Source organism: Cinclus cinclus, chromosome 5, assembly GCF_963662255.1.
Source record: "Cinclus cinclus chromosome 5, bCinCin1.1, whole genome shotgun sequence".
Classification (NCBI taxonomy): Eukaryota; Metazoa; Chordata; class Aves; order Passeriformes; family Cinclidae; genus Cinclus; species Cinclus cinclus.
The window spans coordinates 30,966,611-30,981,671 of NC_085050.1; the positions used below are offsets into that span (position 1 = coordinate 30,966,611).

A 15,061-nucleotide genomic window follows, 5' to 3' on the forward strand; every position below is an offset into this window, starting at 1 on the left:
AAAACTATCATTTCCCTATCACAAGACTCCAGTTCCAATGATAGACACAAAATTATAGGCATGGCTTTTGAGGTAAAATATTCTTCCTCTGTTCATTTAAAATAATATATTTAAAAGTTTGTAAGGAAGGCATTTTCTCAAGTTTGCATTACATTTAATTTCTGCATTTTGATCTTGCAAATAGCAAGTTAATGACTTTGTATGATCTCTTGATACCCATTTTCAGTTTTTAATTGACCTTTACTGGTGTGCTTCTCACTATTGACAGCTTTCACCTTAGTTGCTTTCCACATTCATTGCTGAGGTAGTGATGTTTTTAATTTACAGGCATACTTTCATTTGAAAAAACTCATAACCAAAAATAACCCACTAAAACCACACAGACTTTCCCCATATGCAATCTACACACCCACTACCTCCAAAAGACTTTACTTTTTATCATTTTAATAGAAATAAGGATTTTTTTTTTTTCCCAGTGGTCACCTTATATGGACATGCCACTCATATTTGCTTGTCCTCTCTCCAAAGGAAATAGATTATCCATTAACAAATGTCTCAACAGCATTAGTGTGTAAAATCTTCAGCTATGAGTCATTCAGTCCTTTATGCCACACTCTGTAATCTTCAGTTTAAAACCATAGCACATCTTTAAATATCTGCACTACTGAAAAAGCGCTTCTCCTGGGGCTCTTCTTCCCTACTTTCCTACATTTGTTATAATTTTGCTTGTGTTTGTTTTGAGCCTTTTCTTGTTTCCCTTGGGCATTGTTTCTGTAGCTGAATTGCTTGCCTTGTTTTGTTCCCAGGCAGAGATCTAGGCAAAACAAAACTTTGCCAACTTAAGCTAAAACTCTTGTTATTTATTTGTTTAACTGGAGGACAAGTCTCTAGCCATGCCTGTCTTCTGGAGTTACCAGAAACAGATGAAGACATGCATTTCCTTTTAAAAATGCCACATTTATGTGCCCATCCACAGATAATCTTGTGCCTGGAATTACTCCTCTTTTGGTTAAATTTGTATAAAAAAATCAAAAGCAGCCTCTCTGCATAGATCTTCAAAGTGTACTCTGTAAAATTATTGAGAAATCTTTTAAACAATGCAGAATATCTTGTACTTTCTGAGCCCTGTATATCCCCTCTGTACCTTCACTTGTCTCAAATTCTTCTTTAACTCTTTATTCAGTGTCACTTTCAGTAACTGGGAGAGAGTTCTGGAAAAAGGTAGATGGGAAACAAGAGGTGAGAAATAGAAGGGGAAAAGCTAACCCAAGGGAATGCTCTTCACTCGCTTTTCCACTCTTTTTTTTTTTTTTTACTGTCTTCATAAAGCAACAGCGTATGTCTTTGTCCAAACAGGGTACAGAATAGGCTGTTCAAAAAGGCTTCAAAATTGAATTAGGCTGATACAGTTAAAGATAGCTGATTAACTGTCTGAAGCAAATAGCACTACAGGTGCTACAGGAATGTTCTGTAACTCTCTCCATAATATTTGACTAGTCTTATTCATAATAAAGAATAATTCTTTCTTACCTCATTACCCGACCTCTTTTTTCCCTCTCTGACCAAAGTCATGAAAGGCAGCATAATTGATTGTAACTTTCTGCATGCATTCTTTTCCTTTTGAAGTACTGTTTGGCACAGTGCATTTAGTTTGTCTTCCAGACCACCTCCTAACTGAAGCATGTTGTACATTTCTAGTGCATGACTCATTTCAGGTTTGTAATGTGTTTCCATGCTTGATATACAAAAGCTTCAAGCACCATCTGCTGTCTAAAATCAGCTATTGTGCATTTCATCTGTATTTGCTATCAGTAGCTTCCTGGCATTTTCCAGTAATAGGAAAACTGTAGGCTTTTAATCATGGGAGAAGTGAAAATATGTTTGTGTGTGCCTGCTTATATAAGCTTCTGAAATTTTTTGTTTTAACTTTTATGTCAGGAATTGTGTTATGAAATTTATGCTAAGCATTTTCCTATAGGACTTTTTGTTGGGCCTTTTTTTTTGGTACAAAAATACAGCTGTACTGTATACAGTATAAATATTTACAGTAGAATTTGAGGTAAAGCAAAAATGTAAATCTGTCCTCATCTTTCCTTTAGGTTGCAGATAATGGAAAACCACCGTTGTCATCTTTGACTTACATTGATATTAGAGTTATTGAGGAAAGCATTTATTCTCCAGCAATACTGCCTCTGGAAATCTTTATCACAGCCTTTGGGGAAGAATATTCAGGTGGTGTCATTGGAAAAATTCATGCAACCGATCAAGATGTTTATGATACCTTGACATACAGTCTGGACCCCAAAATGGAATCCCTGTTCTCTGTTTCCAGTACTGGTGGCAAACTAATAGCACATAAAAGGTTAGATGTAGGACACTACCTCCTAAATGTCACTGTTACAGATGGAAAATTTACAACTGCAGCTGATATTACTGTACAGATCAGACAAATCACCCAAGATGTATTAAATCACAGTATCACAATACGCTTTGCAAACCTGTCCCCTGAAGAATTCATTGGTGATTACTGGCGCAATTTCCAGAGAGCATTAAGAAACATCTTGGGTGTGAGGAGAAATGACATCCAAATTATTAGTTTGCAGCCTTCTGATCCTCCTTCCAATCTGGATGTCCTCCTGAATATTGAAAAGTCTGGTGGTTCTCACCACCCAATGAGAATTTTGCTCCACAAGATAAACTCTTCTGTGCCTGACCTAGAGGAGATTTTAGGTGTCCGGATAATTGATGTGTTTCATAAGCTCTGTGCAGGCCTAGATTGTCCTTTGAAATTTTGTGAAGAAAAAGTAACAGTGGATGAGAACATCATGTCAACCCACAGCACAGCCAGGTTGAGTTTCGTCACTCCTCGTCATCACAGAGCAGCAGTTTGTCTTTGTAAAGGTAAGAACACAGTAAGGAATACTGTATCCTTGAAAAGATTGTTCTGGTTTTAAAAAGCAGTAATCCACAGATGGAAACTTATATTACAGGACAATATTAGGAATGTTCAGGAACCCTCCCATAATATTTGCCTAATCTTATTCATAGTAAAGAGTAATTCTTTCTTATCTCATTACCTCATTTCAAGAGTTTACATAATGCAAGCTTATGGGAGCAGATACTTTTTTTTATAGCTACACCTTCATTTTCCATTTTATGAAAGAAGTTGTTTTTTGTTCTTGTCTATCCTATATTGATGGCCAGTTTCAGTCTTGTGTGCATAAAAGTAAATTCATGCAAAGTACCTGAATACTTCCTAGTTTCTGCTTAGAGGAATAGCCCACACAGTTTCCAGACTTCTTTAGAAACGAGAGGTTAAAGTAGGAAACAAATAGCCATTAAAATGTATGCAAGTATAAAGATTTCTGACAGAAGATTAATTTATCTCTGAGGAAAACAACATTGCTTTTTAAAATCAGGACTTAATCTTGCTGGGTGAACTTGCACATATGTAGTAAATAGTTAAAGCCTGTTCCTTTTCTTTCTCAAATACAAACATGCTTTTCTCTTCTCTCTCCAACTTACTCTGTCCGTGTTTAATGTCTACATGTTGGGTTTTGTGGTGAATGATTCTAATGGTAATCCTTAAACCACAACACTAGTTTCCCAATTTTATCAACTGAAATGAGCAATCAAATAAGATAGATATCAGCCACTCTACATGCTGTTTGTCTAGTCTGTGCCAGTCATGCCCTATAACTCTTATTCACTTCCTTGTCTGATAGTTAGGGATATCATTTGGGGTACTTTCGGCTGCTATGCTTGAGAGGCCCTTTTCAAAATACCTTCACCACAAACAGAAAAGAAATAATGGATTTGGTTTTACAGAAGGGAAATGCCCCCTGGTGAACACTGTGTGTGAAGGAAACCCATGTCCTGAAGGTACTGAATGTTTAGGAGATCCAAAGGAAGGAAAATACACCTGTGTTTGCCAAGACAGCAAAGCTGGACAGTGTCCTGGTAAGGAATTGACTGTAGAAACTCTGTGTAAAACTATATTACTTTCCAAATATAAATTTGATTCCAGTCCTGTGCTAATACTTTTTATGCTTTTCTGTATTCCTAAGCATCAGCTGGCTCTGCTGTGACATTTACTGGGAGCAGCTATGTGAAATACCGTCTCATGGAAAATGAGAACAAAGAGGAAATGAAGCTGACAATGAGACTTAGAACTTACTCTGCTCATGCAGTTGTTATGTATGCTCGAGGAACAGACTACAGCATCTTAGAGGTATATTAAAATCTCCTAGTGCATATGTCCTCCTTTCTTCCTACCATCTTCTTACTATTTTTGTGTCAGATTAAAAGATTGAGTCATAACATCTCTGTAGAATTGTTATAATTGAAAATTGTCTTAAAGGTAGGGCGTGTTAACACATCCAGGTGACAAACTCGTACAGAACTTTTAAAATATGTAAACAAAGAAAGCTGCCTGAATCATATATTTTAAATAACTTTATATTTATTTGCTTCTAATGCTGAAGTCCATACAAGAGAAGTTACTTAATGCACAAGATGAAAGGTATTGAAGTACTGTAATATTTTGGATATGATCTCTGACTGCCTTACTAGAGGAACAAAACGTACAAAGTGTATGTTTCAATTAGAAGAACCATATAGAATAAATCACAGTTGCTGTGACTGGAAAATGGTGTTACTAAACTGCTTTTTATGAACACCACCATCATCCTGTCTCCAGCAAATATAAACTTTTATAGGCATCAATATTTTACACTCTTTAAGTGTGCAGACCATTTATTGATGTTGTGGCTTTCCTCTGTAGATCCATCATGGAAGACTGCAATATAAATTTGATTGTGGCAGTGGACCCGGGATTGTCTCTGTTCAGAGCACTCAGATAAACGATGGCCAGTGGCATTCTGTATCTCTTGAAGTGGATGGAAACTATGCACGACTTGTTCTGGACAGGGTGCATACTGCATCTGGTACTGCTCCTGGTACGCTTAGAACACTAAACCTAGACAATCATGTGTTTTTTGGTGGTCATATTCGTCAGCAAGGTACAAGACATGGTAGAAGTCCTCAGGTTAGCAATGGTTTCAGAGGCTGTATGGATTCCATTGTACTAAATGGACAAGAGCTGCCCCTTAACAGCAAGCCACGAAACTATGCACACGTGGAAGAATCTGTAGATGTCACTCCTGGATGCTTATTGACTGCCACAGATGGCTGTTCAAGCAGCCCCTGTCAGAATGGAGGCATCTGCAATGCACTGTCAAATGGAGGTAAGCTGCTCTTTAGTCTTCTGCTTTTAGTTTTCAAAACTGTATTTCAACTTCTCTGCTTTGAAGGACAAAACAACTTTGTGCATAATTCTTGGTTTCCTAGAGTTGTAGGTCGTCAGTTGTTGAATAGGTAGGAAGGCTGTGTGTGCCTTCTGTATTCAAGTCCTTTGGGTTTGAAGTAGACAAAGTCTGTCTGGCAAAGTGGGGATTTAATCTCCAGTGCTGACATCTGAGATCCATCCTCTTAACTGCCTACTTGGGAGTCTTTCTTTAAAAATTCTGAAATCATTGGGACAACTCGTGTTTTGTGAGAGAAATGGAATCATCCTTCAGTCATGTTTAAGGAATCTCTTACGGTTACATTTTGCCTCATCTTTCGATAAAAGAATTTCTATTTTTTCCCCATCTCTCTCTTGTAACAGATCGGTGGGTAGGCAGGAATTTATCTTAAATCTGTAGGTGGGCAGGGAGGATTTTATCTCAAATCCAGTAAAGCTGTGCATCTTTCAAAAAGACTGTATTTGATTTCAGGTTACTACTGCAAGTGTGCACCTTTGTTTATGGGAACTCACTGTGATGTAAGTGTCAACCCATGTGCTTCCAACCCCTGCCTTTATGGTGGGACTTGCATCCCAGTCAGTGATGATTTTATCTGCCAGTGCCGAGGACAATACACAGGTCAAAGGTATGTTTGTATAGTTATTTGTATCAATGAACCCCTTAGAAAACAGGAGATAAATTTAACATTTCTTCTGTTTCCATTTTTATCTGTTTGCTACTTAAAGCTCAGACTTTGAGACACACTGGAGCTGGCTGAAGTTAACAACAGCCCTATGTTACAGTCTGAATCCCACATTATAAACTCACTTGCAGTGAGGTAATGTTCAGCTGTTTTCGTTTGTTTTGCCATTGCAGATGCCAGCTGGGTCCATATTGCAAAGACAATCCTTGCAAAAACAGTGGCAAGTGTATTGACAGTTTGGATGGACCTGTTTGTGAGTGTGAAGTAGGCTTTCGTGGAGAAAGGTAGGTAGCATTCCACATCTATTGAATTTTAGTAGTGTTAATTAACAGATTAACAGTTCAAACTAGTTGAAATCTGGGGTGTTGATAAAATAGCAAAATGAATGTTAGTGTGCAGTACCTTATAATAAATATATCTAAAGTTGTTGAGAACAAGATTGCAAGAAGGAATACTGATGCAAACTAAACATCACTGCTGTGCTCTGTTTCCAATAGGTGCCTGACTGATGTCGATGAATGCGTAGAAAACCCATGTCTCAATGGTGCCCTTTGTGAGAATACCTATGGTTCATATCACTGCAACTGCAGTCATGGATTTGGAGGCAAACACTGCACAGACATTGTTCTTAATAAATACGTTTCAACATCTTGGAACATTAGCTTAGCTGAAGTGATTGGGATTATTGTTTTCATCGCAGGAATCTTCTTGTTAGTTGTGATTTTTGTTGTTTGCCGCAAAGTGGTTGGTAGAAAGAAGAAGCACCAGCCAGAACCTGAAGACAAGCAACTGGGAGCTACAACAGCCTTCTTGCAAAGACCATGTTTTGATGCAAAATTGAATAAGAACATCTATTCTGACATCCCACCACAGGTTCCTGTTCGTCCCATCTCATACACTCCAAGCATTCCAAGCGACTCCAGGAACAATCTTGACAGGAATTCCTTTGAAGGCTCTGCTATCCCTGAGCACCCCGAATTCAGTACTTTTAACCCAGATTCTGTGCACGGTCACCGAAAAGCTGTAGCTGTTTGCAGTGTTGCACCAAATTTGCCACCTCCACCTCCCTCCAACTCGCCTTCAGACAGTGATTCAATACAGAAACCCAGCTGGGATTTTGACTATGACAGTAAGAGATGTTCTTATTTTTTATGTTCCTGTTAAATGTGTGTGCTTGTACTATTTCAATATGTGTACAAAGTCTCTGTTTATACCTCTTAGAGTACAAAAGGCACTATGACTTTACTGAGTTTTGTGTCTGATCAGCCTTCATGCTCTACTAAGTTTTTTAAAAATGTTCAGATCTCAACTTTAAATTGTATTGGTTCTTTAATCTAGAATCTATTCATTGTCTCACTTGAAACTTTTTCTTTCAGCTAAAGTAGTAGATCTTGACCCCTGCCTTTCTAAGAAGCCTCTGGATGAAAAGAACTCCCATCCTTACAGTGCTAGAGAAAGCATGTCTGAGGTCCAGTCTCTCAGCTCCTTCCAGTCTGAATCATGTGATGACAATGGTACGTAAAATGCATTCATTCTGTACTGCTGCTGATGTTCATTTGTTCTGTCTTTGCATCTGTTTCTCTTAGTAACAATAGGATTTACATATATTGAATATATATTAAATAGTAGCTTATTTAATATATATTTGTATTTGCTTATGTTAATACCCAAATCTGTTAATTTTTAAAATATATTTTACATATTTCTATACCAACTGTTAATTACTTTACCTTAAAATTATATGTAATCATTCTGCTGTTAGAATATTACAGTGAAAAGTTGCTCAGAGCCTTGTGTTTAAAATGTTTTAGAATTTGGTAGATTCTTCTAGGTTATCCTTAGTTATCACCTTATGTAGATTAAAGTGAATTTAAAAAATGGCCTCTGCAGAAATATAACTTCCACTTTGCTGTTCAGCTCCAGGTAAAAAGCTTTCTGGTGTTACAGTTTCATTTGTTTCCTTCTCTTTTTCTTGCTGCGACCTCAGCTCCCATATGGATCAGATCAGTTCTGAGTGAGAGCAGAGTTTAAGGGACTGCTTGTAAGTTTGATTACTTTAGTAATGAAGGAAACTGCACAAAAAGGAATTTTGTTATAATAGAACAGTATATTTGGCTTTCACCATGACTAAAATGAATTCATAAAAACATTTCATGCATTGAAAAAAGCCAGTATAAAAATATAAATATATAAATATTTTAATCATACCTCAAGTCCATAAAATTATAATCAATGGATGTCTTTTCCATTGTGATGACAGATGCTTCTGTAGTTGATATGAATGCATCTATGTATCCAGAAACATGTCATACTGATTGGACAAAGCCACAGTGTGTCCTAACTTAATTTGCTAAGTTAAGGTGTGCTTTGACTCTTTATTCCATTTTCTGCTTTTGTCTCTGCCTGGTAAAAACGAACTTGAAATGCCTTTAGTTTAGGAATAAAGACCATTCTGCTTCTTGATGAAGTAGAGTGTTTTGTTATTAACAGCATGAAAAAAACATACCCGTTTTAATGATTGGTGAAAGTAAAATGGTATGCCTACAGTCCTCATCATTTTATCAGTAGACCTGGTACCAACTCCCAGCTTTTTTTCCCTGTGCTTTTAAGTGTTGTGTTGTACATGCTGTTCTCCCCTTCTCACCATCTCATATGTTTAGTATACTCTTTTCCGATTTCCTGTCATGAGTTGATTACTCATTAATATATCATTTTAAGAGGAATAGCTGTAGCATCTGTAGATACTGTTCCTTCCTTCCGTTTTGGCAGATTCAGAATTTATTAGCTTGATATTTAAGCCTTGAGCTGTGCAAATAAGTTGAATGTTCTTACTTCATTTTAGCCTATGAGAGTAAATCTTTCTCCATTCCAAAACTATCTTGAGGGAAAGGGAAGACATAAAAAATACATTCATTTAACTTTTGGTTTGTTGTTTTTTTTTTTTTCAATAAGCATGTAACAGCCTGAATTTGGTATTCCTATTGTGATATCTCTACTTCATACAAAACTTAAGTAGATCAGTAACAGAAATTTTCAGTAGGTGTTTTTCATATTTTATCCTTTTAGTTAATTTTCAGGGAAAATTTCTTTCCCATATCTTTCACTGGTAGGTAGGAAACATAGTTTACATTTTTAAAGAAGTCTAATGCAATAATCCTTAATTCACCCAGCACAAGCCTTTAGAAAAGTCTTAGTTTGTTGCTTTGTAGATAAAGTATTATGTAAATTAATATATTTAGGCAACATTTCAGAAATTGTAACACAAGTTTAGCAGCCTCAAGCTCATGCAAAATGTACTTCATGAGTAGTTACAAGTATTTGTATGTTTAGCAAGAATAAAATTGAGCTTTAGATATGTGTTTCATGTATTACATGCAACTGCTCTCTAGACTGAGAGTAAATGTGTATGTACACCAATAATCTTGTTCTATAAAATAGTAACGAACTGAAATTTCAGTGTTGATGGGGGGTTTTATGTGTATCTGTCTGCTGTTTAAAGTGATACTAATCATAGGTTTGTTTTAATTTGCTCCTTTTATACCTTTTACAAGCTTCCGTAGCGACTGTAATACACCTTGTCAATGCTGTTGTTGACTCGGTGGAAAAAGAAGGTATATACATGTTTTCATATTTATTTACTGCTTTGGCAGCATAATGCACGTTTATCTTCTTACATTGTCCTCTAGTAACAATCCTAGCCAGACGTGAGTTATAAAATATTATTTACTTAGACTTTCTGATAAGTTACAGCACAAAATACATTTTTATATTGTATATCTGTTAGTATTTTCTTGCGTATGCTGTAGATGCCTTGTGAACAGGTTTCAAAGTATGTTTTCTTAGGAAAAAAGGGATTGTCATAAAAAGATCTTGGTGCTTACTCTCTTCTGAAAATGTTCATACTAAAGCTGGCAGCAGAATTGAGACAACATCAAAGGCAAATATGTACAGTACTGTAGATGAAACAGCAGCAGCCTCCACTTCCTTTTCTTCTCCTACCCACACCTGTTGATACCTTGTCCAGCTGACCAGAATCAAAATGGTCTTTTATCAGTACTAACTTCCTTAGTCTTCAGATTAATCTGTCTCTTAAGCAGAAAAAAAATATTTTTGTCTGCAGCTGAGATACATAGCCACACATCCTCCTCAGTTTAAATAATTTGTTACCATGCAGGCTTACAACAGTACCTAAAATGTATGGTTGTATATGTGTATGCACACATATATTTGTGTGTGCTTGTGTGTAGTATGCATTTAGAAGTTTAGAAAGAGGCAAGGTAGGCATTTTCAATGGCATTTTATTTAATTTCTCCAATGTTTAAGAACTAACCGCTCTGGGAAACACCATCTCTTTAAAAAATAATAGTAGTAATAAAAGTGCCAGTGAGTTTATGCAAATGCTGTTTATTGTTTTAATTGACTAAATAGTGCTTTAAGTTCCAGTAAAAGGCAAATTATTCACTCCATGACCATGAGTTTGTAGAGGTTTTTTCTGAAATAACATCCAGCCTATGCTGCCTATTTCTAGATACAGACTAGGAAACGATGTTTTTTACGAAGTCCTACTTAAAATGAAGCCATTGTAAGAAAATAAAATCGATTAGAGTAGCTAAAGTTTCACTTTGGGATCTGAAGTATCCTTTTTAATTTACACAGACACAAAAGAAAGTAGACAAATGCAAGGACTTCCAATTAATTACTTGGGAGTATCTCATTAATGAGGGTGTCATTTCATTAATGTGTACCTATAGACAATAGTCCTCAGTGCAGAAAAATTGCAATGCACAGTACTTGGGAATGGGAGAATTACAGGAGTAAAAGAGGCCAGATCTACCAGGGGAAGTATTTAATAACGGATTCAGATATTTTCTAAGATTTTAATTGGTGGAATCCAAAAATTATAGGTAGAGTTCTCAAGTCGAAGATAAAAGTATGGCTTGGTGTTATACTATCACTGTAAGATAAATACAAACATTGTATGGATTGCGGTCATAGAGAAATTAAATATATTCTACTCAGCTGCTTCTTAACATTTGAAAGCTTCTGCTCTTAGTAAGCATTTCTTCTTTCAAAGCTTCTTAGGTAAAGAGTTCTGTTTTTGAACATCCTCAGGAGGGTGTCAGTTCAAGCAGCTGAGATCCTTCCTCAAGCCTGCAGCAAGGTCATGTTCTGGGACGGATGGTCCTTACCTTTAGTCTCCCCCAGTGTTTCTGTCCAACAGGCATCCAGGAAGCATGAACTGTAGCTAATCTCATTTTGGCCTGTATTCTCTGCACTGCTTCTCAGGTTGTAGCTTGATGCAAATCAGCAATGCTGAGTGCAAGAGAAAATATGGCTTCAATCTAACAGATTGTCACATAAAGATGGGCAGCACATCCAGTTCTAGTTTGTGTTTCTGTCATTTATGTTAAAGGGTCTTTGCCCCAGAAGAAGAGGAAAACCAAGATTTCTCCATTCCTTGGCAGAAGTGCTCTAAATCCTGAAGCCTGTTTGCTTTAATTTTGTACCCAGTTTCCCATGAAAAATAAGGGATTCTGTCTTCTAAGCAGACTAGTGATCAGAACCATCTCCTGGAGTTGAGGCCAGAGATGTTTTAAGAGTCTCAGAGCTCAGACTGACATCTCCATTAGTCTGAACAGTACTTTTCTTGTCTGGACTAGGCAATTTTAAAAAGCCAGGAACTTCTCTCCAAAGAGTCAACCTCTGTCCCTTCAGTCTTCCAACAGATGAGTGTGAATTCTTAGGAGAAAATTCTGTTATTAGGATGGGTATCACTCATCTTTAGAGACTTTAATAGGGAATATAGATTCCTGAAAAGAGAAAGATTTAATATTTTTCAGATCACACAGGGCAGTTCTCTGGTGGGCATGAGTTGTTGCAATTGCTGTACAAAGGGAGGCAGGTTTCCCAGTGCTTTATGTATGGAAGCTAGACACTAAAAGAAGAGATACCTTGATACTCGAGAGATACTTCAAAGTGTTAAGTGCCAGTAGATGGAGCCCTGTATCAAGACACAAGGGTAGATACAAGTAAAGAAAAAAATCAGATCAAGTCCTGTTACCCTGTGTAGCAGAAGTCCTGAATATAGTGATACAAGGATTTCAGTGAACTCCAGACTGCAGATTTTAGCAGAAGACAGCTGTGTCCCAGATGGGCTGTACATTAATTCAGTAGCTGTCCTACCGAGTTTTAACAAATAAGAAGGCCAGGAGAAAGTTTTGAAAAAGACAACTTTAGTATTGTTACTTAAACTGGACAAAAACAGCATGAATGTCACAGTGACTAGTCATTGTTTGTCTTCATATTGGTTCTATGATTTGATTCCTAACTACAGATGTTTTCTCCTTTTTTCTTCTTATTCTGCCACCTAAAGAATCTTTTGCTGTTCCTGACCTCAGCAATTCAAGAGGTGACTTCTGCATGCAGTTCATTGATGTTCACCAAAATATTTCTGTTAATATTTGGTTTTAACACAGACTTTCTATCAGTTGCTTGCTGTGCATTTGTCTGCAATGATTTCTCTTTAGTAGATTTGCACTATATTACAACAGTGTATTTTTTTAACTGGTGTTCAGATGAGAGAAATTATTGGTTTTTAGTTAGTTTAGGCTTCCATCTAGTTTCCAGCAGACAAATACAAACTTATTCAAAGGGAGTTAGTAAGAGAGGATCAAGTCCAGTCATTTTTGCATGATTAAGCTTGATTTTCCTGTTTTGGTCTTGTAGTTGAATATGGAATGTATTTACTAATAACAAAATATTTTTATCAGAGGTGTTCCTGTAGAGCTAACAGCATTTTGTGAAACTAACTCTATTGCTTGAGCAGCAGAGTCACTTTAAATGGTCTGAATACTTTACCAAATAGAAATTGCTTCTTTTATGTAAGAAAGTCGTGGGTAAATATATTTGTAAGAAAAATAGGCTGTTGTCATCACCCTAACTAATTACTCAGCAACAATTAAGTATTCAGCTGCATCAGGTAGGGTGTTGATTCTTTGCTATCCAGTGAACAACTATGTATTGTGACAGGACATTCCATAGGTGACTATAGCTCTTCCCATGTTAGGTGTGAAGTCTGAGAAAATGTAAAAGTACAAGTGTGAATGATGCACTATCTCATGCATGGCATAAAGTTGTTTTGAATGTCTTTTGTACAACCAGGGCAAACTGCTGATTAACAAGTAGTGTCCTAATCACAGTGATTGCATTGTCTTAATACATGTGTTCATGTGTTGATTTCTCAGTTCAGACTGACTTGAATACAAGATAGTAATACAGTCTTTTTTTCTTAATTAACTTTTCAGGTTATCACTGGGATACATCAGATTGGATGCCAAGTGTTCAGTTGCCAGGTATCCAAGAGTATCCCAATTACGAAGTGGTTGAGGAGTCAGCTCCCCTCTACACAGATCCAAATGCCATCGATACAGACTATTACCCTGGTGGTTATGACATAGAAAGTGATTTTCCACCTCCACCTGATGACTTCCCTGCACCTGATGAGCTTCCACCATTACCACCTGAATACAGCGACCAGTTTGAGTCAATACAGCCACCCAGAGACATGCCAGCCGTAGGTAGCTTGGGTTCTTCTTCAAGGAGCAGGCAGAGATTTAACCTTAACCAGTACCTTCCCCATCACTACCCTGCAGACATGTCAGAACCTCAGACTACACCCAGTGGCAGCAGCTACAGGGAGCCGTATGCTCCGTACTCACTGGGGTTCAGTCAAGACTTTGAAGCACCCCCTGTAGACAACATGTCCATGTCTGTGTATGCTTCCACAGCCTCCTGCTCAGATGTGTCGGCATGCTGTGAAATGGAGTCGGAAGTCATGATGAGTGACTATGAGAGTGGAGACGATGGTCACTTCGAAGATGTGAAAATTCCTCCACTTGATTCCCAGCAACATACAGAAGTCTGACACACTCAACAAAAGTGCCTGGACTCTAACAAACTTTATCAAATCTAGAACAATTTTCGTAATTTTAATTTTTTTCTTTTTTTTTTTTTTTTTTTTTTTTCCTAGCCACGGTGGATGCTTTTATTTCAGTGAGCTAAACTGGCATGGCAGCATTGGATCATGCAGTTCATTTCACTAAATGACCTACTGTTTTTGGAAAGTACCAAGATTTCCATTGGCTGCGCCATTTCTGAACATCCTTTATGTACTTACATTGTTCTATGTTTAAAAAAATCACATACCACTTCTCCATGTTAGCATGATGCATATATTTATATAGTTTTAATGCAATTAATTTTCTCCTACTTTTTGTAAATTTTATGTACAGTTTTGATTTTAATAGTTTTAACTAGATTTTGTAGATATTTTGTGAATTTGTTTTCCACTGAAACTAGTGGTGTTAGTGTGCCATTAAAAATGAGCACCCTGACTTATTATAATCAGGGCATCACTGTATGTATTCCCCTGAAAACTAAGGTTTGACATTTCATTGTAAAACATATTCACACAATTTCAATTGTACATACATTAGGTCTGATATTTTTCTGGGTCAGCTATATGGAAATGTCTTAAATGGGTTGCTGTACTTTAGAACTGTAAACATTTTTTTCCCTTCTTGGAAAGTGTGTTGGGGACCCTCTGCATACCAGTTTAGAACCAAAACCACCATGACACAGTTTTTATAGTGTCTGTATATTTGTGATCCAATGGTCTTGTAAAGGTTTTTACTGAAAATTACCATTAGCCAGTCTTTCTTACTGACAATAAATTATTAATAAAATACTTTAGCTTTGCTCTGTGTATCTCTATTATATAATATACCATTGACAAAGCATTCCGTGCAGCATTTTTTTTAAGTCTGTATATGTTTTGTACTGTATTAAGTTACTTGCTCCAAGCAACTCGTTTTCCTCTCCTCCGAAATCAGCCTGCAGCTGTGTTAGAGATGCTCACAAGATGGCAGTGTGTGTCTGCTTAATGGTGTTTTTAAAAGTAATCGGGCCAGTCTGAATAAAGATTGATGGGTATCAAACTGCAATAGCCTTTTTGGTAGTTTGCATTTTTCTTTAAACATATAATATCAGCTATGTAAATTGCTGAGTATTTTTT

At 36.8% G+C, this 15,061-nt stretch overlaps 1 protein-coding gene across 2 annotated transcripts in view; it reads left to right on the top strand.

The window, feature by feature from the left end:
- Positions 1–14,367, top strand: part of FAT1 (FAT atypical cadherin 1) — a 96,421-nt gene extending 82,054 nt beyond the window's left edge. The window contains exons 19-29 of one of the 2 annotated variants that reach the window (XM_062493545.1): positions 2,100–2,901; positions 3,829–3,960; positions 4,068–4,231; positions 4,784–5,246; positions 5,778–5,931; positions 6,162–6,272; positions 6,486–7,117; positions 7,365–7,502; positions 9,540–9,599; positions 12,362–12,397; positions 13,293–14,367. In XM_062493545.1, the coding sequence (XP_062349529.1) occupies positions 2,100–2,901; positions 3,829–3,960; positions 4,068–4,231; positions 4,784–5,246; positions 5,778–5,931; positions 6,162–6,272; positions 6,486–7,117; positions 7,365–7,502; positions 9,540–9,599; positions 12,362–12,397; positions 13,293–13,912 (3,312 nt within the window). In that variant the 3' untranslated portion in view covers positions 13,913–14,367. The remainder of the gene's footprint in view (positions 1–2,099; positions 2,902–3,828; positions 3,961–4,067; positions 4,232–4,783; positions 5,247–5,777; positions 5,932–6,161; positions 6,273–6,485; positions 7,118–7,364; positions 7,503–9,539; positions 9,600–12,361; positions 12,398–13,292) is intronic. The other variant, XM_062493546.1, reaches the window with a different exon arrangement.
- The last annotated feature ends 694 nt before the right edge of the window (positions 14,368–15,061 follow it).